The following is a 26,408-nucleotide window of genomic DNA, read 5'->3' as shown; positions in this document are numbered from 1 at the left end:
TGTTTTGGTCAGTAAGATGGGGGTGGGGGGGAAGAGAAGCATAATTCACATACTTATATATGAACATACATGCATATGTAAATTATATGCATCAGTTCAGTTCAGTCACTGAGTCGTGTCCGACTCTTTGCGGCCCCATGGACTGCAGCACCCCAGGCCTCCCTGTCGATCACTAACCCTCGGAGTTTACTCAAACTCATGTCCATTCCGTCGATGATGCTATCCAATCATCTCATCCTCTGTCATCCCCTTCTTCTCCCGCCTTCAATCTTTCCCAGCACCAGAGTCTTCAAATGAGTCAGCTCTTCGAATCAGGTGGCCAAACGACTGGAGTTTCAGCTTCAGCATCAGTCCTTCCAATGAATATTCAGGACTGACTTCCTTTAGGATGGACTGGTTGGATCTCCTTGCAGTCCAAGGGACTCTCAAGATTCTTCTCCAACACCACAGTTCAAAAGCATCAATTCTTCAGTGCTCAGCTTTCTTCACAGTCCAACTCTCACATCCATACATGACTACTGGGAAAACCTTAGCCTTGACTAGATGGACCTTTGTTGGCAAAGTAATGTCTCTGCTTTTTAATATGCTGTCTAGGTTGGTCATAACTTTTCTTCCAAGGAGTGTCTTTTAATTTCATGGCTGCAGTCACCATCTGCAGTGATTTTGGAGCCCCCCAAAATAAAGTCTGCCATTGTTTCCACTGTTTCCCCTTCTATTTGCCATGAAGTGATGGCAAATCTTAGGAAACTAAGAGCATGGCATCCGGTCCCATCACTTCATGGCAAATTATATGCCTATCTGAGAATAAATCTACTTTCCCCATTCATTTTACTGATCAGAACATATTATATCAAAGGGAGAAGAAAGAAGTTTAATTTCTAGATTTTGTTAACTTTTGGGAAAATCTAAATATATAAACAAACACATACACACATTTGGCATTTATCCATTTATCACAGCAATTTAAATACAGTTGCAGTTGCTCTAGTATTTCTTAAAACTTCGTGTGAATCAACAATAATCTCCATAAACCTTTTAATTAGAAGAAATACAGCAGTCATGCTATTGCATCACCATATTCCTTTAGAACTATTTAGACTAAGTATATATACTCATCTGTATTGATAAGACAATTCATATATGCTGTATGCAACAGTACAAGAGGTGTGAGTATGATTTACCAGGTCAATTCATAAAACTACAATCAAAAATGTAATCTTAATTGATGTGGGAGTTTAGTTTTTAGCTGACATTAACTTGTTAATACAGCTTATATTTATTATTTATCATCAGTACCAGAAAAACTAGACAAACATTTGTTGACTGAGTCAATCCAATTAGCATAATGTAGTCTCTACCATCAGGAGACTTACAATATAGCTGAAGAGACCAGGCAAACAAAAAGAAAAATTAATAGTGTATAATTAGGTTTCAAACGATTGCTATGTATTTACAATATAGCTGAAGAGACTAGGCAAACAAAAAGAAAAATTAATAGTGTATAATTAGGTTTCAAACGATTGCTATGTATCTGGGGACCATTTGTAAAATTGGTAAAGTGTTCAAATACATATACGTATACACATACAGGTATATATATATGTATACACACATATATAACATGCATATGTATATGTGTAGATATATGTATATAAATACCCAAAATTATAACTGAATTGACTTCACATTCTTATCAAAAATCAGTTCTACCAACTTCCTATTGGGAGCTCCACCTTCTAGCCTGGTTTAGAAAAACATCATCTATCACCTACTTAAGAAAATGAAGTTCATGTTTTCAGACAACACCACTAGCCGCCAGCCTCTAACGGTTTGGTCAGTTGTTCACTGCTCAGTTGCATAATGCACTTCATTCAGGAAGCACACCTGAAACCCTTCAGGTCTCTCTAACCTTGCAATTCAAATTATATACAGCCTGAGAAGCTAGGCAGAAACGACGGGTGATTCTTAAGTCCTCGCAAGGTACCGCAGAAAACGCGCTTAAGCGACGAATCCAGTCAAAAAGGAAACAAGTCAATTGACGGCAAAGACAACCAGGGATGCACAAGGTCACACGGAAGAGGTCCTAGGAACGAATTCCGGGGGCCCGGCGCGGGGGAGGGAAGAAAGGGAGAGACAGGGAGTACGTTCACTTACTTCTTGTTGTCAGTGAAGAAGCGTGTCTGGAGCTGAGCCATGGCGTACCTAGACAAACGTATGGGTAACAGTCAGACTATCCGCACTCTGGTTTTCAGGACTACAAAAACAGGGATCTCAAAATGAGGCTGCACGTGTCAGAGAAAAGATGCATTCGATCCCAGGGCTTCCGCTTTCTTTCCCCGGGCCTCAGCCAGAAGGCACCACGAGGCTGCCCTTCCTCAAGATCCAGCCCATAAACATCAACTACCTATTCCTAGAGTAGGAGTCATCGATTAGTGAGGCACAGTTTTAAAGGCGACGCGTCTCTTTCAATTTAAAAAAATATATATATATTTAAGCTTGCGATCGATTATGGAGATAGAAGCACGTTTCAAACCGACTTCTCTCCGTTTGAAATGTTAACATGCTATCCTTAGTCGCGATAATTCAAACACAGCTCCTAGATACTACAACTCCCAGAAAGCAGCGCTTCTCAGATGATGTAGCCACTGGGAATTGTAGTCTTTTTTACCACGCTTCCCTCAGGCTATCTTCTTTGCATTAAACCTTCCCGACTCCAGGCAACGACCTATTATATTTCCTCGGCCTTCAGCTTTAATTTGCTAAAGTCCTTCCGGGTTTAATTTCTCAAGCATACTCCCAATCAAGATTCTTAGTCTACCGAGATTTCTCAAAGGCTCTAGCTACTAGCCTCAGGCTTTAGATCCAGGTGAGAGGCGGGGATACAAAAAAAAAAAAAAACCAATCAGAAAGGAAACGCGACGGTGGCTGATCAGGATCTTTTCTAAAGCGGTTGCGCTGCGCGCTCCCGGAGGGCCGCGCCTGCGCACTGTACTGGTCTCCATGGCGGGGCCTCGGAACCAAGACGAGGTTGAGTAGACTCGTTTTGAATTTTCTCCCCTCTGCTCCAGCACTTTGTGGACTTCCCTTCTCGCCCTCTAGGGCGCTCTGCGGCGGCGGGACTGGGGAAGTCGGAGGTTTGGCAGAGCTGTCTACGCCGGCGGGCGAGACGCTACCTCCCACCCACCCCCCCCCCCGCCCTTTCTTTCTGCTGCCTCCTCCTCCTGTCACCTCCTGACCCGCCGGGTCCCTGAGCAGCCGCCAGCCCCCGCCCCCGGGCGCCGCGGGCCTCAGTGGCGCCTCCCGGGCCCCGCCTCGGGCCGTGTTCGGGGCCCCACCTGAAGAGGCCTATTGCCCCCTCCCCGCCCCCGCCCGGGCAGGGGCCCCGGGCCTGGGACTGGAGGCTGGCGGAGGTGCAGGTTCGGTGTCGTGAGGAGAGCTGCCGAGCCTGAGGACGCACTGGCCGGGAGGAGGAGGAGGACTGGACCCCTGGGCGGGAGCGCCCACTGTGTGGTCCTTCTGCCCCGCTTTTCAGGGTTCTTTTTCTCTTTATGAGATCCTTTATACTTTCCTTAGGTCGCTCAGAGGGTAAAGCATCTGCCTGCAATGCGGGAGACCCAGGTTCTAGCCCTGGGTTGGGAAGATCCCCTGGAGAAGGAAATGGCAACCCACTCCAGTACGCTTGCCTGGAAAATTACATGGACCGAGGAGTCCATGGGATCGCAGAGAGTCGGACACGACTCAGCGACTTCACTTTTACTTTTTTACCTTCCTTATGGAAGGCGAAAGGTGTCCTCCCACACCTTCTCCTTGCGTTTGGTTTTTTTTTTGGTTGGTGTTGTTTTTTACTTTTTTTGGTCTTAACATTACCCAGAGGCCTATATCTTATTCTCAAACGGTCTGGAGAACTATTCTAATGGAATGTAGTTGTTTTTCTGAGGGAGGATGGATGGAGAGATACAATCCCGCTCTCACAGTCGCTTTTTAAGGCGTTCACCAGAAGAGCTTCAAGAGGGAGGCTTAGAGACAGCATTTTAGAGTAAGGCACAAGTGGATTGCAAGATTGTGGGCGAAGCGGTCTGTGTGCAGGTGTAGACAACTTAAGCGTTCCTCTGTTACGTTGCTTAAAGAGGTACTACAAAAGACATATGATGTTTAAGTCAACCACAGACTATGAGAAGGAATTTGAGCAATTATAAGCGAAAAATAATCTGTTAATAGAGCGCAGTGATAATGGAACTAGGAGTATTTTCAGTTTACTCACCTTCCTAGAATGCGGGCTGTGGAACCTGAAGGCCTGGGTTCTAATCCTGCCTCAGCTTCTTATTTATTAACCTCTCTGTGCCGCATCTTGGTCAGCAGTGAGATTAAGCGCCTCATAGTAGATGTCAACTATTCCATGGTTGTCCTTTATGTATTAGTTTAACTAGGAGCTCTGCCGATGTGAACACCTTAAGAAAGACTAGCTTCATGGTTAGAGGGGAATAAGAGAAAACCTCTCTGCTAATGGGTCTAGGAAAGGACTGGGCTTGCAGATGAAGCGGTGGCCAGGTAGCCACGTGATTCATTGTCATTGTGAGGGTTGTACGCATTATCGAGACTACCTGAAACTTGAAACTCTGAATTGAAGTCTTGCTACCTAATCCATAGTTTTGAATTTGGTAGAAGTAAAAAGAAATTTGACAGTTTCAAACACCATTTGCCTTTAATCATAAGTGATTCTTTAGTTACAGTAGTAAAATTGTCTGAATTTAAAATCAGAACCTGAAATAAATCTTACAGGTTTTTCAGATAATTTTTAGTTGATAATATATTATTTGTTAAAATACAGCTTTAAATATGTAATCGGGTTAATTCATTTTTAGCTGTCATTGATTTGAAATTTATCAAGATAAGAAAATACTATTGTGATACTCAATACAGGTTCATCCTAATTTGAATGAAATGTTTTTCTATGATCAGTAAGATACAGAACCTAAATATGTGCTTAATAAGATAAAACTTCAACTTGCAAAGTAGAATGTTGAATTAACTAAAATACACTTTTCATTTGACTGAGACCTTTAGTTATGGGATACAGTATTCTGCCCCTTATATGGATATGTAAGGAGATATATATATATTATTTTTAGTTATAACACTTTTAGTTAAGGTGTTCCAAGATACGTGAACACCTAGTATGAGGGCTTTGGTTTTTTTTTCATCAGTGGCTTATGTGTCATATTTGGTGTTTCCTTTATATAATACCTAGAGTAGTTAGTATTTTCACTTTTGAGTGTTTTTCTTAATTGTATTAGAACATTAACCTCAAGCTTTTGGTTCTAATGATTTCCTACATGATTCGTTTACTAAGGTCCTTATGAAAACTCTTTGTTGTCTGGATAACAACACTTGGAAAATGTTTCTCTTTATTAAACTTTTTTTTTTTTCTGTATGCAATGGCATGGTATGGTATGATATTAATACAAAGACGGCGCGGGTTTTGGAGTCCTATTGGTTTTGGTGATTTTTTTTCCTTCTTAGTTTTCTGAGCTGTAATGTTCTGTGATCTTAAGCAAGTTACTTGACACCTTCGGTTTTCTTATCTATAAATAGAGATAATAAGGTCTATCTCAGAATCATTGTGGAGATTAAATGAAATAATTTGTAAATCCCTCAAAGAGCAAAGAGAGAAAAAGAGGTATGTACAGGGTAAGAAATGAGTAGAAACCAAGATTACAGGGAAGTTCGTAGAGAGGGCCGCTGCTGCTGCTAAGTCGCTTCCGTCGTGTCCGACTCTGTGACTCTGTGCAACCCCATAGACGGCAGCCCAGCAGGCTCCCCCATCCCTAGGACTCTCCAGGCAAGAACACTGGAGTGGGTTGCCACTTCCTTCTCCAATGCATGAAAGTGAAGTCCCTCAGTCGTGCCCGACTCTTTGCGACCACATGAACAGCAGCCCACCAGGCTCCTCTGTCCATGAGATTTTCCAGGCAGGGATACTGGAGTGGGGTGCCATTTCCTTCTCCAGTAGAGAGAGCAAACCTTAAATAAAAGAAATACTGTGGAAAAAAAAAAAAAAAAAGAAATACTGTGGGACTTCCCTGGTGGCCCAGTGGTTAAGAATCTGCCTTGCAGTGCAGAGGATGTGGGTTCAATCCCTGGTTGGGGAAGTAAGATCCTACATGCCCCAGGGCAAGGAAGTCCATGTACTATGAGGAGCAACAAAAGAGCCCATGTGCTGCAAGCAAGACCCTACACAGCCAAATAAATAAATTTAAAAAAAAAAAAAAAAAAGAAATACTGTGAATTCTTTTAAGTTTTTTTCACTGAAAAATGAAAAATTGAAATAGATTGTTTATTGTTTATATGTATTTGAGTATATTTACCATTTTTATGTTGCTCTAACACATTGTAACTTTCCAAAGTCCATCTTTTAAAAAAATAAATTACTCTATAAAATATTTGTGAACTAGGAGTCTTGATGTAATTTTTGACACCACTAATTCATAGCAATTTTGTTTACATCATAGAAGGAACATTGTGTTGTTTACCTACCCTAAAAGATGAGAGAAATTGTATTTTCTAAAGTACTTTTGAGCAGTATTTTTTAATGTAGTTTAATAAAGGTCAGACACTGATTTTAAATATAAGATTTTAATATCTTTTAAATCTTGGGACATTAATCAAGGTACCTAGAAACTCTAAACTTAAGTGGCTTCATCTTTCAATTAACCTGTTTTGGGATTTACTCTTAGATTGTTGGTTTTTAACAGATAAATTTTACCACACAGAAGCCTCTAGAGAAAACAACAACAAAGCAATCAAATATTAAGACAAGTTTTTAGAACTTACAGTGAGAATTACCTTTAATGTTTTGAACAAATAAATTTGCTATTGAACGAAATCAAAACAGAGGTAGCCCTATTACAATGCATGGAGATTTGAGTAACTACAGAGTGAATGTCTTCCCCTCTACCGTGTATTCAATACATATGTATAAATAATAAAGAGTCCTTTTTTCCTATAAATTTAAAACATTGAATTAAAATTAAAACATTGAATTAAAATTAAAACATTGAATTAAAACATTCTAATTTAACAATTTCTTCCTATTTGCTTTCAGTATAAGGTCAAATCCACTTTTTAAAATGTGACATGAAATATACTAGAAAGCAGTTTGCCAGCAAAATTTAATGGCCTTAGTGTGGGTTCTGAACTCCAATTATTTTTAACCCTCTAGATTATAGATTTAATACTCTCTTTTCTTTCTGTTCTCTTTATCCCATTCCATTACCACTTAGGAAATAAGCTCGTCAATTTAATCCCAAGATTTTGTAGGAGGTGCTGTATGAGGTGGGGAGGGGGCTTTATTCTCAAGCTTCTGTGGCTCCGAATTAGTAAATATGTCCAATCAGTAAATATTTCCCTTGTGGAGAAAAATGCAATTTACTGTGAATATCTTTGTTTCTGTAGTCGTTACAGAATGTGAGTTTGAAACAAGGCGTTAGTCTGAATGCCCAGCACAGAGAAGTTAAGTCATCTATAGCTACCTGTTAATGGTAGTCTTCCATAAAGGTAGTGCCAGTCTTTGGTTCACTTTGAGTTAATCGTTGGGTTAACTATACCAGACTTGTAATGGCTACAGTAAAATCTGCATAACAAAAGCTAGTAGATTTCTCTATGTGTAGGAAAATAAATATACATTGAATACCTTCTCTTTACAGAAAAAATGCTGCTATGAAGACATAATTATAACTTTTGCATAAATGAAGTCACAACCATCATGATTTAGTGCTGCCCAAAGGAAGAAATTCAGTGGAAAAGAGAGTATTTCTGGGGATAGTAGAATGCGTGTGACCTGAATTTAAACTTGAGCTACTGCCTGAAGGTAATAATTTTATTTTTTGACTAATTGAAAGTAACAGCTCTATAAAAGTTAACTATTGTCTATTACATATTAATGAAAAAGTCGAATTACACTTTATATATAGGTACTTTGTTTTGTTTATGGTTACCAGTTGGAAGAGAACATTTTATTCCTAGCAATTTAGTCTTAATATCTTCATTCTTTGGAACTTTACTTTGAGGTGGTTAATTGAAATTTAGGGATAATAATCTATAGTATGTACTGACATTGAGGTTAGATGGGTAATTTGGGTATTTTAAGTCACTGCAATTGTTAGGATTGAGGAGTATAATGCAAATTGATGGAAGAATTAGGGAAGGCAGGAGTAATAGTTTTCACTTTATTCAAATTATTTTTTGAAAAGGATGTCTGTAATTTTAAAAGTATTTTTAATCTCCATTTCAACAATAAATCAGGTCAACAGGTACTGGCAACCACTTTTTCTTATAATAACCACAAAAACCTTTTTTATCATGTAGTACTATTCCATACCAAACGTACTGCATAAAGGAAAATTTTGAGTTTTGAATTCCCAGAAGACAGTAGGAGAGAAGTTACCTTTCTTCCATTTGGAAAATTCCAGTCTGGTCAAAGTTCTGAAGTAAGTAGTTTATATTTGGCAAGCGTCCTGCATTATTATCCCACCCCTTCACTAGTGGGGGCTTCCCCTGTGGCTCAGCCAGTAAAGAATTCGCCTGCAATGCTGGAGACCTGGATTTAATCCCTGGGTTGGGAAGATCCCTTGGAGAAGGGAAAGGCTACCCACTCCAGTATTCTGACCTGGAGAGTTCAGAGAATACAGTCCATGGGGTCGCAGAGAGTGGGACCCAACTGAGCGAACTTCACTTTCACTTTCACTAGTGCACTTCTCCAGGGCATTCATCCTGCCTTCCCTCTTCACTGCAGCATCTCACTCAGACCTGCAAAACCCCTTTTAAAGTACTCTGAGCCTCAAATGTACTTGCTTTCTAACCTCCAAGTTCCAACTTTTCAGGGTAGTTGTTTCTAACACATGTTAAAGGAAAAAAGTTATATAAATATACACAAATTTGTTAATGACTGATAATCTCTCCAGAGTTTTTCTTTTTAAGAAAAAATTCCTTGTTAACTGCAATGAAAATTTCACTGATCAAATTTCAAATAGGGTAAGGGAAAGTAAATGAAGAAAAGTGTAAGTAAACCAATAAGGGATGGTTTGCAATGGAATCAGGGCACATATTAGAAAACTGAGAGTAAGTTTTCAGAATTTTTCCCCTAAGCTGTTTTCACTTTTTACCTCTCTGTCCTAAGGTCTACTTTTGGATCTGTTTACAGAATATTTTCTCAGTGACTGCAATTCCTGCATAGTTAGAATTCTAGCTTTCTCATGGGATCAGAGATGTTTAGATTTCTTGCAGAAGGGCTTTTGTGTGTTAGGGACTGCCTATGGTTAAATTTCAACCAGGAATAGTTGAGAACAGAAATGAGTGAAGAATTTCTTTAGCACGTTTAGTTTGCTAACCTATCAAAAAACAAAACAAAACTTTAAAGCCATGACTAATGAAGAAAGGGATTCCTTGGTGGCTCAACAGTAAAGAATCGGCCCGCAATGCAGAAGACGCAGGAGATGCAGGTTCCATCTCTGAGTCGGGAAGATCCCCTGGAGAAGGAAATGGCAACCCACTCCAGTATTTTTGCTTGGAAAATCCCATGGACAGAGGAGTATGGTAGGCTACAGTCCATGGGGTCACAAAGAGTCAGACATGACTTACAACAACAAGTGTCTAACAACAACAAGTAAGTCTTAATGCCTTACATGTAAAACTGGACCAAGTAACTGAATCACAGGGTTGTTGAAAGGATTAAATGGAATGACATGTATAAAACACTGAGCCTAGTGCTTTACTGTGGTAAGTGTGCAATAAATGATAACCTTATAACTTTGAATGGCAAGCCTCAATTTACTTTTCTGTAAATTATTGATAGTAGGTCCTATATCACAGAATAAGAGTAATTATTAATAATTCTAGCTAGTAATTATTAAATGAGCTTCTGTGGTGACTCAGATGATAAAGAATCTGACTGCAACCCAGGGTTTGATCCCTGGGTTGGGAAGATTCCCTTGGAGAAGGGAATGGCTACTCATTCCAGTATTCTTGCCTAGAGAATTCCATGGACAGAGGAGCCTGGCAGGCTGCAGTCAATGGGGGTCGAAAAAAATATGATAAGCATTCAATAAGCATTAAATTATTTTATAGCTATGATAATTAAATTCATAATCTTTATTCTGTGTTAATAGTGCTGATATTTAAAAATCAGAATAAAGTCTCAAAAATATTTCTTTTTTTTTTTCAATCAAAGGTTTTTATTTCAGCTGCCTCAGGACTTTGGGTTTCTGCTTTCTGGTTCTGAGCACAGCCTAGATTTTCAGACCACTGGGAAAGCGCAATCCAGACTCCTTCATTTCCAACTCTTTGCGACCCCATGGACTGTAGCCCACCAGGCTTCTCTGTCCATGGCATTTCCCAGGCAAGAATCAAAAATATTTCTTAATATCATCATGTCTAGACAGTGAATATCTCAATGTATTTAATTTACTAAAAAAAAATTGTATTCTCGACAGCAGTTATTTCAATTTTAAGTCCGTCAGTAGGACTTGAATTAATTGGATCTAAACTCTGTGAAAGTTTTCTGTTTGAATAGTTATTTTTATACTCAGTGTACATTCAGTCAGTTCAGTTCAGTTCAGTAACTCAGTCGTGTCTGACTCTTTGCGACCCCATGAATCACAGCACGCCAGGCCTCCCTATCCATCACCAACTCTGGGAGTTTACTCAAACCCATGTCCATTGAGTCGGTGATGCCATCCAACCATCTCATCCTCTGCAGTCCCCTTCTCCTCCTGCCCCCAGTCCTTCTCAGCATCAGGGTCTTTTCCAGTGAGTCAACTCTTCACATCAGGTGGCCAAAGTACTGGAGTTTCAGCTTCAACATTAGTCCTTCCAGTGAACACCCAGGACTGATCTCCTTTAGGATGGACTGGTTGGATCTCCTTGCAGTCCAAGGGACTCTCAAGAGTTTTCAGCACCATAGTTCAAAAGCATCAATTTTTCTGCACTCAGCTTTCTTCACCGTCCAACTCTCACATCCATACATGACCACTGGAAAAACCATAGCCTTGACCAGACGGACCTTTCTTGGCAAAGTAATGTCTCTGCTTTTTAATATGCTATCTAGGTTGGTCATAACTTTCCTTCCAAGGAGTAAGTGTCTTTTAATTTCATGGCTGCAGTAACCATCTGCAGTGATTTTGGAGCCCCCAAAAATAAAGTCTGACATTGTTTCCACAGTCTCCCCATCTATTTCCCATGAAGTGATGGGACCAGATGCCATGATCTTAGTTTTCTGAATGTTCAGCTTTAAGCCAACTTTTTCACTGTCCTCTTTCACTTTCATCAAGAGGCTCTTTAGTTCTTCTTCACTTTCTGCCATAAGGGTGGTGTCATCTGCATAGCTGAGGTTATTGATATTTCTCCCAGCAATCTTGATTCCAGCTTGTGCTTCCTCCCGCTCAGCGTTTCTCATGATGTACTCTGCATATAAGTTAAATAAGCAGGGTGACAATATACAGCCTTGATGTACTCCTTTTCCTATTTGGAACCAGTCTGTTGTTCCATGTCCAGTTCTAACTGTTGCTTCCTGACCTGCATATAGGTTTCTCAAGAGGCAGGTCAGGTGGTCTGGTATTCCCATCTCTTTCAGAATTTTGCACAGTTTATTGTGATCCACACAGTTGAAGACTTTGACATAGTCATTGAAGCAGAAATAGATGTTTTTCTGGAACTCTCTTGCTTTTTCAATGATCCAACAGATGTTGGCAATTTGATGTCTGCTTCCTCTGCCTTTTCTAAAACCAGCTTGAACATCTGGAATTTCATGGTTCACGTATTGCTGAAGCCTGGCTTGGAGAATTTTGAGTATTACTTTACTAGCGTGTGAGATGAGTGCAATCATGCGGTAGTTTGAGCATTCTTTCAGATTGCCTTTCTTAGGGATTGGAATGAAAACGGACCTTTTCCTGTCCTGTGGCCACTGCTGAGTTTTCCAAATTTGCTGGCATATTGAGTGCAACATTTTCACAGCATCATCTTTCAGGGTTTGAAATAGCTCAACTGGAATTCCATCACATCCACTAGCTTTGTTCGTAGTGATGCTTTCTAAGGCCCACTTGACTTCACATTCCAGGATGTCTGGCTCTAGGTGAGTGATCACACCATTGTGATTATCTGGGTCATGAAGATCTTTTTGTACAGTTCTTCTGTGTATTCTTGCCACCTCTTCTTAATATCTTCTGCTTCTGTTAGGTCCATACCATTTCTGTCCTTTATCGAACCCATCTCTGCATGAAATGTTCCCTTGGTATCTCAAGTTTTCTTGAAGAGATATCTGGTCTTTCCCATTCTGTTGTTTTCCTCTATTTCTTTGCATTGATCACTGAGGAAGGCTTTCTTATCTCTCCTTGCTATTCTTTGGAACTCTGCATTCAACTGGGAATATCTTTCCTTTTCTCCTTTGCTTTTGGCTTCTCTTTTTTTCACAGGTGTTTGTAAGCCCTCCTCAGACAACCATTTTGCCTTTTTGCATTTCTTTTCCATGGGGATGGTCTTGATCCCTGTCTCCTGTACAGTGTCATGAACCTCCACCTATAGTTCATCAGGCTCTTTGTCTATCAGATCTAGTCCCTTAAATCTATTTCTCACTTCTACTATATAGTCATAAAGGATTTGATTTAGGTCATACCTGAATGGTCTAGTGGTTTTCCCTGCTTTCTTCAGTTTAAGTCTGAATTTGGCAATAAGGAGTTCATGATCTGAGCCACAGTCAGCTCCCAGTCTTGTTTTTGCTGACTGTATAGAGCTTCTCCATCTTTGGCTGCAAAGAATATAATCAGTCTGATTTCAGTGTTGACCATCTGGTGGTGTCCATGTGTAGAGTCTTCTGTTGTTGGAAGAGGGTGTTTGCTTAGAAGTCAGTCAATAAATGACAGTTAAATTAATTTTAGAAGTCATCAGGATAATCAGCTCTTAGGAACATAAAATCTTAGAACTGAGTGGGATCTTTAATGAACTAGTAATTGGAGTTCAGAAAAGTTGACATATTGGTTTTTTTCATCAAATCTAGACTGACCTTTTGTTCTTTACTACATGCAAGATGGTGAATTTAAAACAGTAATATTGAAATAGAACTTGTTAGTCATCTGGAAATGTAAGACCTTTTTAATTTTTTAAAGATAGTATAGAAAAGTACATTTAGAAGCTTTATACTAAGCCCAGGTAAATTTTTATTACATCAATGAGATGACTGATACTTAACAGATATTTGTCTTCAAGAATCAAATTATTTATAGATACTTAGATTTTTAATCTTAGTTTGCATAATTACAGGTACTAAGAATAATTTATTAGGTACTGACAGTGTCCTGGGAATTGCACCAAGTCCTTTGCATACATTATTTTGTTTAATCTTTTTAACAGCCTTGTGAGTGAGATGCTGTATAATTGTCAATTTGCAGAAAAGAAAAACTAAATCTCAAAGTGGTTAACTAAGTATAAAGCTGAAATTCAAACCCAGACCATTTGACTATAGAACACTGTCTTCAACTGTTTTATACAGTTTTACTGACAAAACTTTCTCAATTTTTATTTTAAAAATGAAGAAGTAATACATTTTCTTGTTTACCTTAACTACAGCACTGTCCAGAGTGCAATAACTTAACCAAAAATTTCAAGGTAATTTTAAAATTCATACTGGCTTTAGTTTACAGGCACTCTGATTGCTTTTTAAAGATAAGACTTTTTTTTTTTTTAGAAAGCTTTGTTTTGGTTTTTTGGCTGCACCACATGACATACAGGATCTTAGTTCCCCAACCAGGGATCGAACCCGAGGCCTGGCAGTGGAAGCACTCAGTCCTAACCACTGGACTGCCAGGGAATTTTCTTCCTTTTTTTTTTTAAACCCCCTTCATCCATATCTCCGACTGCCAACCCCCTTGCTTGTGGCAACCACTAGTCTGTTCTCCGTATCTGTGAGCTTGCGTTTGTTAAAGATTCTACATATGAGAGAGGTCATACAGCATTTGTCTTGCTCTAGCTATATTTTTATGTCTTCTTTAGTGAAGTGTCCATTCAAATATTTTGCCTACTGTTGGTTGGATTGTTGTCTTATAATTGAGCCAAGGCATTTCTTTACAGAGTTCGAATACAGAAAAAGTTTTTTCCAGGTATATGTTCTGCAAATATATTCTCCTAATTTGTAATGAGCACATTTCATCACTTTAAAAAAGTCCAATTTGTAGACTTTTATGTTTTATATTTCATGCTTTTTGTGTCCTGTTTAAGATATCTCTGCTAAACCCAAAGTCAAAAAGATTTTCTCTCCTGCTTTTTTCTAGAAGTTTTATAGTTTTATAGTCTATGATACATTTCAGGTTAATCTTTGATACAAGGTAAGGGTCAAAGTTTATTGTTTTACATACAGTGATTTAGCAATATCCCCAGGGAGTAGGGGATGTTGGAGGTATATGTGGGGGCAAAATCACCACCTGTTGAAAAGTACTGTACTAGACCTAATATTTTGGAATACATATTTCTTCCTTTTCAAAGCTTGTCATTCCAATGTTAAGTGGTATAATTGTATGTTATGGTAAGAGTTGTATGTGTATAATCTTCATCTGCACCAAAATATCTCTTAAAATTATCTAATGCTATCATATGGCACATCTCATAAAATTAAACATTTTCATTTAGAGTAAATCTTTGTAAAATGAGAATTTTAGAAGTGCCTGAAAGCATGTAACAACAGTATCTGTCACATACCAACAATCTTAATAAACCAGTACATGAGTGTAATTAAGGATAGGGTGAGTAAACTACATAACACTAATCTTTGCTCTGCCTTGAATTTACTCTGGTACCTTTGCAAATCATTTAACAAATTTATTTTCTTAATCTTATAGGGTATAAATGACTTAACCTAAGTTGTATGGGGTAATACAGAGAGATGAGGAATTTATTTAAGACAAACATTTTATACAAATATTATGTATTTTATTTGATCAGGCATTTAAACTCTTTCAGCTACTAAACAACAGAATAAAATGGAATTGAATATGATATCAGCATGGAACAACCTGTTGATTCATTAAAAGTCAACCATAATGATTCTGAAGAGTCAAAAACAGATTCTCAGGTATTTTGTAGTAGGGATTCAACTGGGAAATTTTTTTCCATTCAAAGGGAAAACAATATGCCATTTGATAATTTTTTATGCTTAAGAATAGTGTTATATTTAATATATTCAAGAATTTTAACATTTAATTTTCCATAATCCTGTCATTTAATTTTAAATATAGAACTTAATAAAATGATATATACATGAAGATTTATATATAAAGAAAAATCTGCATGTTGAATTATGTTTCATCATTTCACGATGTATTCCCATGAACAATTTGCAGTAAAATAATAATAAAATTAAACAGTTTCACTTAAGTACTTCTGTCTGTATCAGTCTGAATTGATAACAGTTACAAAATGTAAAGTGAATAATGAACTGAAAAGTGAATGTTTCCATTTTTTTAATCATAAGCATTCTATGTTTTAAAAAATTGTGACATATTTTACAAACACTCGAGTGACTTTTTTGTTCTTTGCAAAAGCCTCTAACCTATATGGACCCCAGTGAGCCTTCTTTTGGACAAGATGGTTCGCCTGGAGTTTTACCCGTTACTACTCCTGAAGAGGACAGTTCACTCTCATCTCAGAATATACCAGGGCCCCTGACTGAGACACAGACCCTCTCTGCAGAGCAATTCCATCTAGTGGACCAAAATGGGCAACCTATTCAATATGAGCTTCAGTCATTGGGGGATTCTAACGCACAAATGGTGAGTAGGTTTTTAAAATAACCAATTTTCTGCTGTTTGGCAAAATGTATTAGTCTTACTTGATGACCTTAATTTCTTGACACTGTTGATTTACATTCCTTTGAAAACTGTTTCTATGATACTCATTTTTAAGTTATGTAAGGATTTTAAAAGATTTCCTGGGAATTCTCTGCTGGCCCAGTGGTTAACACTTCTTGCTTTCATTGCCACAGGCTCAGGTTTGATTCCTGGTTGGGGACTAATGCATACTGTGTTGTGCAATCAGAAATGAAATGAAATAGATTATTTCCTTTCAGAACTACAAATAGTATACTTCAAACCAATGTAGCCCAGCTACTACCTTGTCTAGGCAAACTTGTGCTTTGAGAGCAGTTGGAAATGTAACGTAATTGGTCACTAGTGCTAAAGTGCCAGAGCTTACGTATAACTTAGATTTATTTTTTGTTTATACATTTAACAGAACTCAAGGTTATTTGCTCTATCAGTGTCTTATTTACTGATTTACATGCTACATGCTGGTGTGCTTTCTTGAAGAAAAAGAAAGCAATGAAAGTACCAATGAAATGATGGAATTTAGACATACCCTTATTGATTTTGTAGGTCAGTATGTAGATGTCATGTGAATAACAGTGTATAAAGTTGAAAATGGTGGTTTAAACTGTTAGCCAGAAGTATTTATGACCAAGTTCATAAGTTGAGTAGTAGAGGTGAAAGATGGTTTTTTTTTTTTTTTTTGAAAGATGGTTTTGATTGAAATAAAATTGAGAAAAACTTCTAAATGGCTCTCTGATGAATAATATACTTATATTAGCAATAATATGAAGAATAATATATCTGTTTCGGTTGTTTTTGCCAATTTTCCTACAATGAATTTTAATTCAGTAATAAAAATTACTTTTAAAATCTTAACTTCAAATATCAGTTATGCTTAAGTAGGCAGCCACTTATAATAACCCCAAATTAATCTTTGTTTTTGTTTCTAGTCTAGAGCATTCTAGAGTTAATCTGTGTCCTTTGGCTCCCTTTTAACCCAGCTAAATTTGGGGATTGAGAGTTATTGATTGAGAGGGGGCTAATTGTTGGTTTTTTTTTTTAGAGGGGGCTAATTATAGACAACTTTTTTGTGTTATGTTCAAGCTCAACATTATTCGGGCTTACTTCAGTAATGAAATGCAAAGTAAGGGTGAGCGTCTGTAACCATACTGTATCACCAGCAGAGATTAATAAACAACAAATAATTTAGATGTGAACTGATCCATTTTAATATTTCATGTTCAGAATGAAATACTTCTTTAATTTCCCCTGATATTTGACATTTATTCTAGTTTCTTTTTTTTTATTTTTTTTTTTATTTTTATTTTTTTATTATTCTAGTTTCTATCAGAACATTTAGAAAGTTTGTATATTCTAATGGAAGGATACAAGAGTCTGAATGTATAAAGGGTGCTCGTTTTACACATGGTAACTTTCCTAAAAAGCATGTTAAAATTATTTATTTATCTGGGTCTGAAAAAAGAGGTTTCATTCTCTCTGTAATTGTATTAAATATTCTATCTGCAGTAATTATAAAGGTGATTTTTACATTGTTTGGGGTAGGAGGTGATATAGAGAGTTATTTGAAGTTGTGAAATAAGGAAATATGTCATGAACTTGGAAATAAATAGAAGCAACAAATGGAATATAACTAGTTACTTTCTCCAAAGAATCAAAGATCAGACACTGGTGATGATATTCTGGGAAACTTAGCGGAGATTTTTTATTTTTACTGTTTATTTTAATAGACTTTTAATTTTAAGATCAGTTTTAGGTTCACAGTAAAATTGAACAGAAAATACAGATTTCCCTCCCATATGCCTCCTGCCTTCATATTTGCATAGATAGTGTTCCCCATTATCAATATCTCCCAACAGGTGGAGTTTTTTGTAAGAAATGACTTTTTTTTAAGCAATCAGTGAACTAGCAAAGTTTCTGTAGTGGGTGAATCTCCTGTGGATGGGAGGAGGTTTTAGAGTGAATCAGGGATAATGTTTTTTATTTGCTAGAAATATTGTGCATAAAGAGCCCAGTGAATATAAAACTACTCATTAGCCAAGATTTTCTGATAATTTTCATGGTTGGCCTCAAATAGAATCTATTACAGCAGATGACTCTTCAAAACTATTTTTGTTTTCATAGCAAAGATTAAAGATAATTACTTTTTTGGTAATAGAAGCAGTAATGTTATCATCACCATTGACAAATTATATGAATTGAAAATAGTTTTTAAGGTACCAGGTAGAATAAGCTAAGAAAACAGAAAACAGAGGAGATTCTTTTTCACTGTTGAGAAACATTTTCAAAATTAAGAGGATATTCCATAAATTATTCTTAATTATGAAATTTCCATATGGTTGAATAAATTATAACTTTATTTTATATATATATTTATTTGGATTTAAAAGTAACCACCGCACTCTTATCTTGTAAGAATGAATGAAATATTTTTCACATATATCTAATCTCATTTATATGGAGTAAAGAATTTAAAACAATATTATTATTATCGCCTTTTAAAGTCCAGCAGGGTTTTTGTATTGTTTTATTTTTTTCTTTTTTTTAGGTTAAGTAACATTATCAGGTATTTGGGAGGCAACACAGTACACTTGGGATTACAGGTAGAAGATTAAGGCAGTACAGAGTAGTGGCTAAAAGGAGTAGGACTGCTTGGGTTTGAATTTCAGCTCAGAATTGTATATACAGCTCTCTGTTACCTTGCATGAGTTTTGTAGCCGCTGTGTGACGATTTCCTCATGTATAAAATATATATACTTCATGAAGATTAAGGTACTATGTGGAAAGTCCTGCCACTGGTATGAACTCAGCGAATGAAAAGCAGTTGTCATCATCAGGGTTTACAATTGTTTTTTCATGCTGAGGTGATAAGAGGTATGGCAAGATATGTTTAGCTCAACAAAAATGATAAACATTGGGGGAAGGAAACAATTCCTAATCTGCATTTCTGGGAAATGTTTATGATTGTACTTAAGGCATTCTGTTTTGTTGAGGTTTAGGTTTGTTGTTGTTGTTTTTCCCCTCAAATTTAAAGTTTTTCAAATGACCCTCTTGAGTAAGAATACTGTCTCTATCAGGCCATTAGTAATGTTTCCATGTTTTACAAACCAAAAGGGAGACTTGAGAAAGTAGCTTGGAATGCTTAAGGAGAGTTTCCTGCATTAGGGAAAACTAAGGACAGGGGGTTTTGGGTAAAGGAGTAAAACTGTTAGTAGACAGTAGTTTTTTAGGTAATAAAGTTTATAAGGTGTCTAGAAAGTCTGGAAATAAAGGATAAACTTATTTTTAAATAATATTTTAGTTGTATTTTAAATCATAGGCTCAGAATGTTTTTATTCAGCTTACATGCTTTCTCAGTTTACATTCCCCTAAATTTGAGACAATGAATTCATTTGCTAAACTGAGAAAAAAACAAAGGAAATAATAAATATACTATTTCCATATGTTTTCAGACTTTGGGGGCACTCTGTGGTATTCCTTATGGATCAAGACAGCATATAAAAATGTGGAGATATAAAAATCCTGTTTAATTAGACATTTTACAAGTTACTGTTTTTAAATGAAAATGACTTAAACTATGAGACTAGTGATTATCACACAAATAGGTCAAACGTGTGGATAATACAGTAAGTAGAAAAAAGTAAATTATCTTTAATCCAGTCAGAGACTTGTTCAGGTTACTAAGTAATTATACTTCATACCCATGCAATGATTAAGATCATAGGACATAGGGTCAAACTACCCGTTTTGAATCCTAGCTTTACCGCTTATCGACTGAGAGACTTTGGGGAGAAATAAAATGTTATGTTCCTCGTGTTTTCATCTATAAAGTGAGGGAAATGATAGTATCCATTGTTGAGGTAGGCATGTCTAACAGTTTTCTAAGGAGTGATTCTGTTGAATCATTATAGACTTATGCACTTGATTTTTTTAAAATGCTTCCAAGATGATTGTTGCCAGCCCATCAGAAAATGGACAGGTGCTGCGTGTAATTCCATCTCCCCAGGCAGGAATGACACAAGTGATTATACCTCAGGGACCACTTATGGATGAGAATAGTCCTCAAGGTGAGTAATTATGGATATAGGGGATTTAAGAATGTTTTAAAGAACAAATGTATGTTTCAGAAAATCACCCCATGAAAGTCAGTGCTAAAGTGGATTTCTTTGGGTAAGATTGTGAACTGAATGCTTAGAAAAAGTTTCTTAGCCCAAATAAATTTCAAGTTCATTTTTCAACTCCTGTCTAGGTTAGCTGTCTATTTCAGTTTGGAATTCTGTGAAGCTGCTTGACTCTTGCTTCCTCCCAAATGACCAGTGAGCATAAAATAAATTCTTCTTAACTTTAATAACAGCGATAATAACAAGAACATAGTGCTAATAGCTACTGGAGACCTTTTTATATTTGTATTTTTATCAATATTGTTGTTAGGCATGTGACATTCATTTGTAAAATATTCTTCTCATCTCTTTGCTCTTCTTTACTTTGTTCCTTCAGATTCAGAAAGACTCATGCTCCTTATTTATTTTATCCTTTGTTTACCTATTTGATAATATCCCTATTAGTTTTCTTCCTTTTGCTTCCTTTCTTTTTCCATCTATTTGAATCTCTTTTCTAACATCATAGCTACACTGTTGTGGTTTTTTCATAGATAACGATTTGGGGTAGATATTCTTAATTTAGTGTTAATGATTCTGTGTCTTTGATAGCAGTTGTTAAAACTTAAGAGGAAAAAACATAGTTTGCAGAAAACATAAACATGATATAGAAACAAAAAGGAGTTAGTTTTACAGGTTCCTGTTACACTGTGGTTCTTTTAATATGTTACTTTTGCCATTTTTATATCCTAGCTGTTCAATATAAGTTCTGAAACTTAATTACAAAACTTCAATAATCAGTTTTACAGTTTAAAAGCAAGTTATCAGAGAAATTCTCAGTAAAGTACTATAAGTTTTATTATCTTTAGCTTCAGAGCATATCTTCCCTTTCCTGTTTCAAATATATTAGTTTCAGTTAGTTACATTCCCATTGTCTTTTAAGGTATTAATGTTGCTCTGCTCTTATTCTTGTTAAGATGTCTCTGAAGAGAAACCCAGTGACAGAGACTTACCAGCTGTGAGAGTGGATGCTCTAGCAGACAGTAACAGTAGTTACATTCTTCATCCCCAGGCATCCCTCACGTTGCCCAAAAAGACAGTGACCAGGTGAGTCAGTGAGAAAGAGGAGCTCATCTTTGTGTATCACCATGGAAATCACTGTTTACGATATCACATTTAAGGCTGGCTTCCTACAGAGAAGATCAGAAATGCAAGAAATAGAACAAGGCATCATCAAGGACATCCTTAAATCATTTTGATAGCATCTTGGCAACAAGGAAACTACTTTAGAAGCCATAAAAGATCAAAGTGCTACTTTACCTCAGTGACACTTTCTTGTTATCTTTGAAGAAATCTGAAAACATCTGGCATTAATAGAGTTTTTAAAATAAAGAAATATCTATTCTAGGTCCTGTAATTTTTAATGGTTCATCACATTTTATGCATCACATTTTATCACCTCGGTGGTAAAGTGTTTAAAATGTTTTTTGTTCATATCTTTCAGCTTTTATTTTTGCCATAAAATAACACTCTTTATAATAATTTAGGGAAATACAGACATGGGTTTTGTATTTATATTTTAATTGTTCTATGAAAATATTTTAAAGTTAACACAAGTTAAGTGACATTTAATCTTAGACATCATATTATGTTACTATTAATAAGTCACCTGAAGATGGTTTATTAACTCATTTTCTGTTAAATGAAAAATGTATAAGAATACAAAATAAGCTCTGAGAAAGACATATAAAGCAGCTGAATTTGTTGAAACTACAGGTATTTGGAAAAACAAACTTAGACTTTACTTTAGCAATTGATAAAATAGTAATGATTGGGAAAAAGCATAGTTACAGCCATCAGAATCATCTGTCATCATTACAGTTTCTCCTTGATCACTTCAGTATTGTCTTTGACTGGCAAGAAGAAAAAGCAACTGAATGCTCTGTGTGTGTGTGTACCTGGTAATATATATTAATATATATTCTCACCTATCCCAGGATACTCGAAGAACCTCTTTTGGCTCCACTCCACCCACTTTCTTCTAACACACCTATATGGGCCTGCCGTCTTAGGAGCTGTGAGGTGAGTTAAAAAGTAATCCTTATGTAGATTGACTTAGTTGATTATAACTATAATTCATTGTCTACTTTTGAATATAACTAACAGAGGCTGTGTCTGTAATATTTTATGTTTGTGCTCCTCATCTATTACTTTATTCCTTAGGGATTATAAGATCTGTTAAAGCAGAAATCATATAAATCCCTTCATTCTTCACTTTCATTTCTTCTCTTACAATCTTTTCTTTGTCTTCCATGAAACTTCATGTTTCTTTATGTTTAATCTTTTAATCATTCCTTCTCTGTCTTTGCTTTCACTGATTTGTTTTCATATTCTCAGTGGAAATTCTTCAAGGTTCACTGTTTGACCTTATCTTGTTTCTCTACTTCTTTTCCCCCGAAGAGCTTCCCAACTTTGTTGACTTTCAATTCTCACTTTTATAAAAATGATCCCAATTCTCTATCACCAATTCTTTAATTCTTGCTTTGCTTTTGTGGCAGATCTCCAGCTACTTACTTGAAGCTTTACTTGGACTTTACCTCAAATTCACCATATCTTAAACAGAAATTATCTAACATACCACAACTAGCTCTACTTCCTAAATTTCTTGTCTGTATAATGACAAATACTATTTTCTTAGATATAAAATTTTTGATTAATTTATTTTTTCCCATATTTAGATAATCACCTGATATTTTTAGTTTTTCCTTTAAAGTGGTTTAAAAAGAGCCTCTTCCACAGCCTTTTATAATCTTGAACTCAGTTATAATAACAGCCTTCCCATTAATCTCTTTGACTCTTCCATTTCTAGCCCTTACTGTGTGGTTTTCTAAAACTACCAGTTTTTTTTTTTTGTTTTTTTTTTAATGTGGGCCATTTTTTAAAGCCTTCATGAATTTGTTACAATATGGCTTCTGTTTTGTATGTTTTGGCTTTTTGGCCATGAGTCATGTGGGATCTTAGTTCCCTGACCAGGAAATTGAATCCACACCCTCTGCATTAGAAGGCAAAATCTTAACCACTGTACCCTAGAGAAGTCCCTAAAACTACTTATCTTTGCATATTACTTTCATTGTCTTTTCTCACTGCCTAGTAAGCTCAATGTTATTTTTTCCACATCATTTAGCCACTTGTTACTAGCTTTCAAGATCATTCCTAATCTGATATCACTTAATCTTGTCCTATTTTATTTCTTCCTTCTCTGCAATTTATCTTTCATTTGTATTAGCCCAGTCTTCTTACTTTATACTAGCACTTTAGAATCTTCCTTTATGCTCCCCTTCAATTGTTTTTTTTTCTTCAATTGTTTTTATATCCATTTCCTAATTTATTTTTTTTCTTCTACTTACCTTTCTAACTACTGTTCTTCAAATCCCAGTGCAAGTCCTATATATCTTTTCTGAAATATTCTAATAATTATTTTTTGCCAATTTCTCTCTTAAAATTCTTTGAAAATTATTACCATAACCATTCTTAATTATTTGCTAGCTTGGGTTATTCATTATTACATAACATTTAGATTATATGCTTTCTGAGGGAAGGGATCATGGTTTTCTACATAAAAATCATACATGATAATTAGTATTTAATTATTGAGATGCTTCATTGTTTTAAACATTCTTAAAATACAAGAAGGAAAAGCATTACTTCGGTTTTAACATTTTGAGGAAATTTCTTATCATGAAGTCAATGATGTATTATGTTTGTTAGGACATTATCACTGTTTTTGCTTTTCTAAGTTACATACTTGTATGTATGTATAGATAGTAAGATTTTTTTCCCCTCACCTCTTTGTTAGTCATGGTTTTTCAGTGGTTTCTTCCTAAAGTTACTATTCTTGTTGTTTGATGAAGGATTTTGTTGTTGTTATTGTTTTAAAAAGAAACAATTTGTCAACCATGAAGTTTGTATATGTTTGGCTTTGCCGGGTCTTCATTGGCTTTTGTGCAGGTTTTTCCTGGTTGCAGCACGTGTGGGCTGCTTGTCATTGCTGCGTGGGGGCTGCTCCTCATTGCTGCGTGGGGGCTGCTCCTCATTGCTGCGTGGGGGCTTCTCCTTGCAGTGGCTCCACTCGGGGAGCACAGGCTCTCGGCGCCCAGGGCTCCAGCGGTTGCGGCTCTTGGGATCTAGAGCGAGGGCTCAGTGGTTGGGGTGCACAGGCTTAATTGTTCCTTGGCATGTGGAATCTTCTCAGACTAGGAATCGAACCCATGTCCCCTGCATTGGCAGGCGGATTCTCATCCACTGTGCCACCAAAGAAGTCCTGATGAAGGTTTTTTAAAATCATTTTCATAAACTTTATTAAATGCTATGGACATTAAAGAGTTGGCAATTAAGTGGCCAAATTACTTGATTTTATACCATGGTACATTGTGTAGCTTATCTAGCATCATATATCTTGGAAGAAATGAGTTGAAACTGTTCAACAGCCTGAATTAGCTCAGCGAAGGATTCTTTTTTTTTCTCCAAGCTATATAGGTAGTGAAAAACATTTTTGGTTAATGACTGAAGAAATATTTTATGCATTTTGCTTCAAAATATTGTTCCCTAGTCCTTTTTACTTTTTAAGTTTCTTTTTAATGATGTTTTTCTTATAGGCATTTTTTAGATTTGACCAAAATTTATTAGTTGGAAAAATTTCAATACTGAATTAAACTTTTATTTCCTGATATGGGTTTGACTACATTGTAGTTCTGAATTTTTTCCTTTCACTGACAACATTCTATACTCTTATTTTATTTGTAAAAAAATGTTAATAGCTAGACTTTATGTCCCTACTTTTTTATTTGTAGGGGATATTTTGATGAAGAACTATCTAGGCTAGAAGAAAATTCATAAGCACAGGCATTTGCATTATTTTTAAGGGAAATTATAGATAATGTATTGTTTGGCATTAGATTGTCTGTTTTTATTACGACTCAAGAGTATTCCTACAACAGTATGTTCATACCTTACTTTTGTTAACTGTATTCTTGCCAGGTGAAATATTTAGTCTAATTAGGATCAACAAGATCCCTGTTCCACATTTCTGCTCTTATTCCCTATAAGGGAGAAACATGAAAGTGAAAGTGAAGTCCCTTAGTCCTGTCCAACTCTTTGCGACCCCATGGACTGTAGCTCGCCAGGCACCTTCATCTGTGGGATTTTCCAGGCAAGAGTACTGGAGTGGGTTGCCATTACATGGAGTCAATTCTAAGTCTAAATGCATTTCGGTTTAAGAGATCACAGTTTAAAAAAAATTCTCTATTGGTATAAAGATAGAAAGAAAGTGAAGTTGCTCAGTCATGTCCGACTTTGCAGCCCCATAAACTACCAGGCTCCTCCATCAATGGGATTTTCCAGGCAAGAATACTGGAGTGGGTCGCCATTTCCTTCTCCAGGAGATCTTTCCGACCCAGGGATTGAACCCTCGTCTCCCGTGTTATAGGCAGACGCTTTACCATCTGAGCCACCAGGGAAGTCCAATTGGTATAGAGAAGTCTATTGGTATAGAGAAAGCTTTTTTCCTAGTTGAGAGATACAGTATAGATACTATCAGTTTATTTACATGATATATTTTTACGTTGCCTTGTTTCAGGGAGAATTTAAGACAGCTTACAAAAATACCTAAAAATAAATTAGCAAGGTAGAAGTTAAAATGGGAGCTGAAGAATAAAGAAAAACAAGACTGGAAGTATGAAGTGAAAGTAAGGATGTTTATCTTAATGAATTATATGTGTGTGTTTACATGCACACACGTCTATAATCTAAGTATCTACATCTCAAAAGGGGAAACCTAGTTAGTTCCTAACTTCTGTATGTGTTGCAGCTGCTTGCTGCTAAGTCACTTCAGTCGTGTCCGACTCTGTGCGACCCCACAGATGGCAGCCCACCAGGCTCCCCGTCCCTGGGATTCTCCAGGCAAGAATACTGGAGTGGGTTGCCATTTCCTTCTCCATCTGTATTTGTTAGGTAAAAGTAATTATGTTAATTTCCATAAGATAAAAGAAAACCTTAACTATTTTTGGTACTACGCCAGAATTTCTCTCAGAGAAAGATCTTCATTAAAAGAATATTGATATAATAAGCAAATTGTTTGACATCATTTTTTATAAGAGATAGCCATCACAATTTTCATAGATTTTAAAATAGATTCATTCATCATATCAAAATCTTATTTCAGGAACTTCCCTGGTGGTCCAGTGGTTAAGACTCCATGCTTCCACTGCAGAGAGCATGGGTTGGATTCCTGGTCAGGAAACTAAGATCCTACATGCCTTGCAGCCAATAAATAAATGAACAAACAAATACATAAAAAAAAAAAATCTGTTTCAGTAGAAGTAGCCCCACAGGGAACCAGTACTTTGTGGCTAATTTTATGTTGATCTGGTTGGATCTGGGGGTAGAATTTTAT

At 36.5% G+C, this 26,408-nt stretch overlaps 2 protein-coding genes across 14 annotated transcripts in view; one reads left to right on the top strand and one right to left on the bottom strand.

Moving 5' to 3' along the window:
• Nucleotides 1-2,600, bottom strand: part of WDR12 (WD repeat domain 12) — a 28,369-nt gene extending 25,769 nt beyond the window's left edge. The window contains exon 1 of the mRNA XM_043444677.1: nt 2,155-2,600. Within this exon, the coding sequence (XP_043300612.1) occupies nt 2,155-2,195 (41 nt within the window). The 5' untranslated portion in view covers nt 2,196-2,600. The remainder of the gene's footprint in view (nt 1-2,154) is intronic.
• A 342-nt stretch (nt 2,601-2,942) lies between these two features.
• The window catches only part of CARF (calcium responsive transcription factor), a 66,549-nt gene continuing 43,083 nt past the window's right edge, over nt 2,943-26,408 (top strand). For 3 of the 13 annotated variants that reach the window (XR_006265111.1, XM_043444671.1, XM_043444664.1), the window contains exons 1-8: nt 2,943-3,027; nt 7,704-7,867; nt 8,365-8,486; nt 14,983-15,112; nt 15,582-15,809; nt 19,807-19,927; nt 20,935-21,064; nt 21,955-22,039. Coding sequence is in view for 12 of the 13 variants with exons in the window: in XM_043444671.1 (XP_043300606.1) it covers nt 15,044-15,112; nt 15,582-15,809; nt 19,807-19,927; nt 20,935-21,064; nt 21,955-22,039 (633 nt within the window). In the remaining variant the exon portion in view is untranslated. Of the gene's footprint in view, nt 3,028-3,288; nt 3,417-3,439; nt 4,130-7,534; nt 7,555-7,703; nt 7,868-8,364; nt 8,487-14,982; nt 15,113-15,581; nt 15,810-19,771; nt 19,928-20,109; nt 20,177-20,934; nt 21,065-21,954; nt 22,040-26,408 lie in introns of those variants that run through there. The other 10 variants (XM_043444669.1, XM_043444666.1, XM_043444670.1 and 7 more) reach the window with 10 other exon arrangements.

Source organism: Cervus canadensis, chromosome 24 (genome assembly GCF_019320065.1).
Source record: "Cervus canadensis isolate Bull #8, Minnesota chromosome 24, ASM1932006v1, whole genome shotgun sequence".
Lineage (NCBI taxonomy): Eukaryota > Metazoa > Chordata > Mammalia > Artiodactyla > Cervidae > Cervus > Cervus canadensis.
Note: the sequence above shows the minus strand (reverse complement) of the source record. Positions and strands in the feature narration are given on the sequence as shown.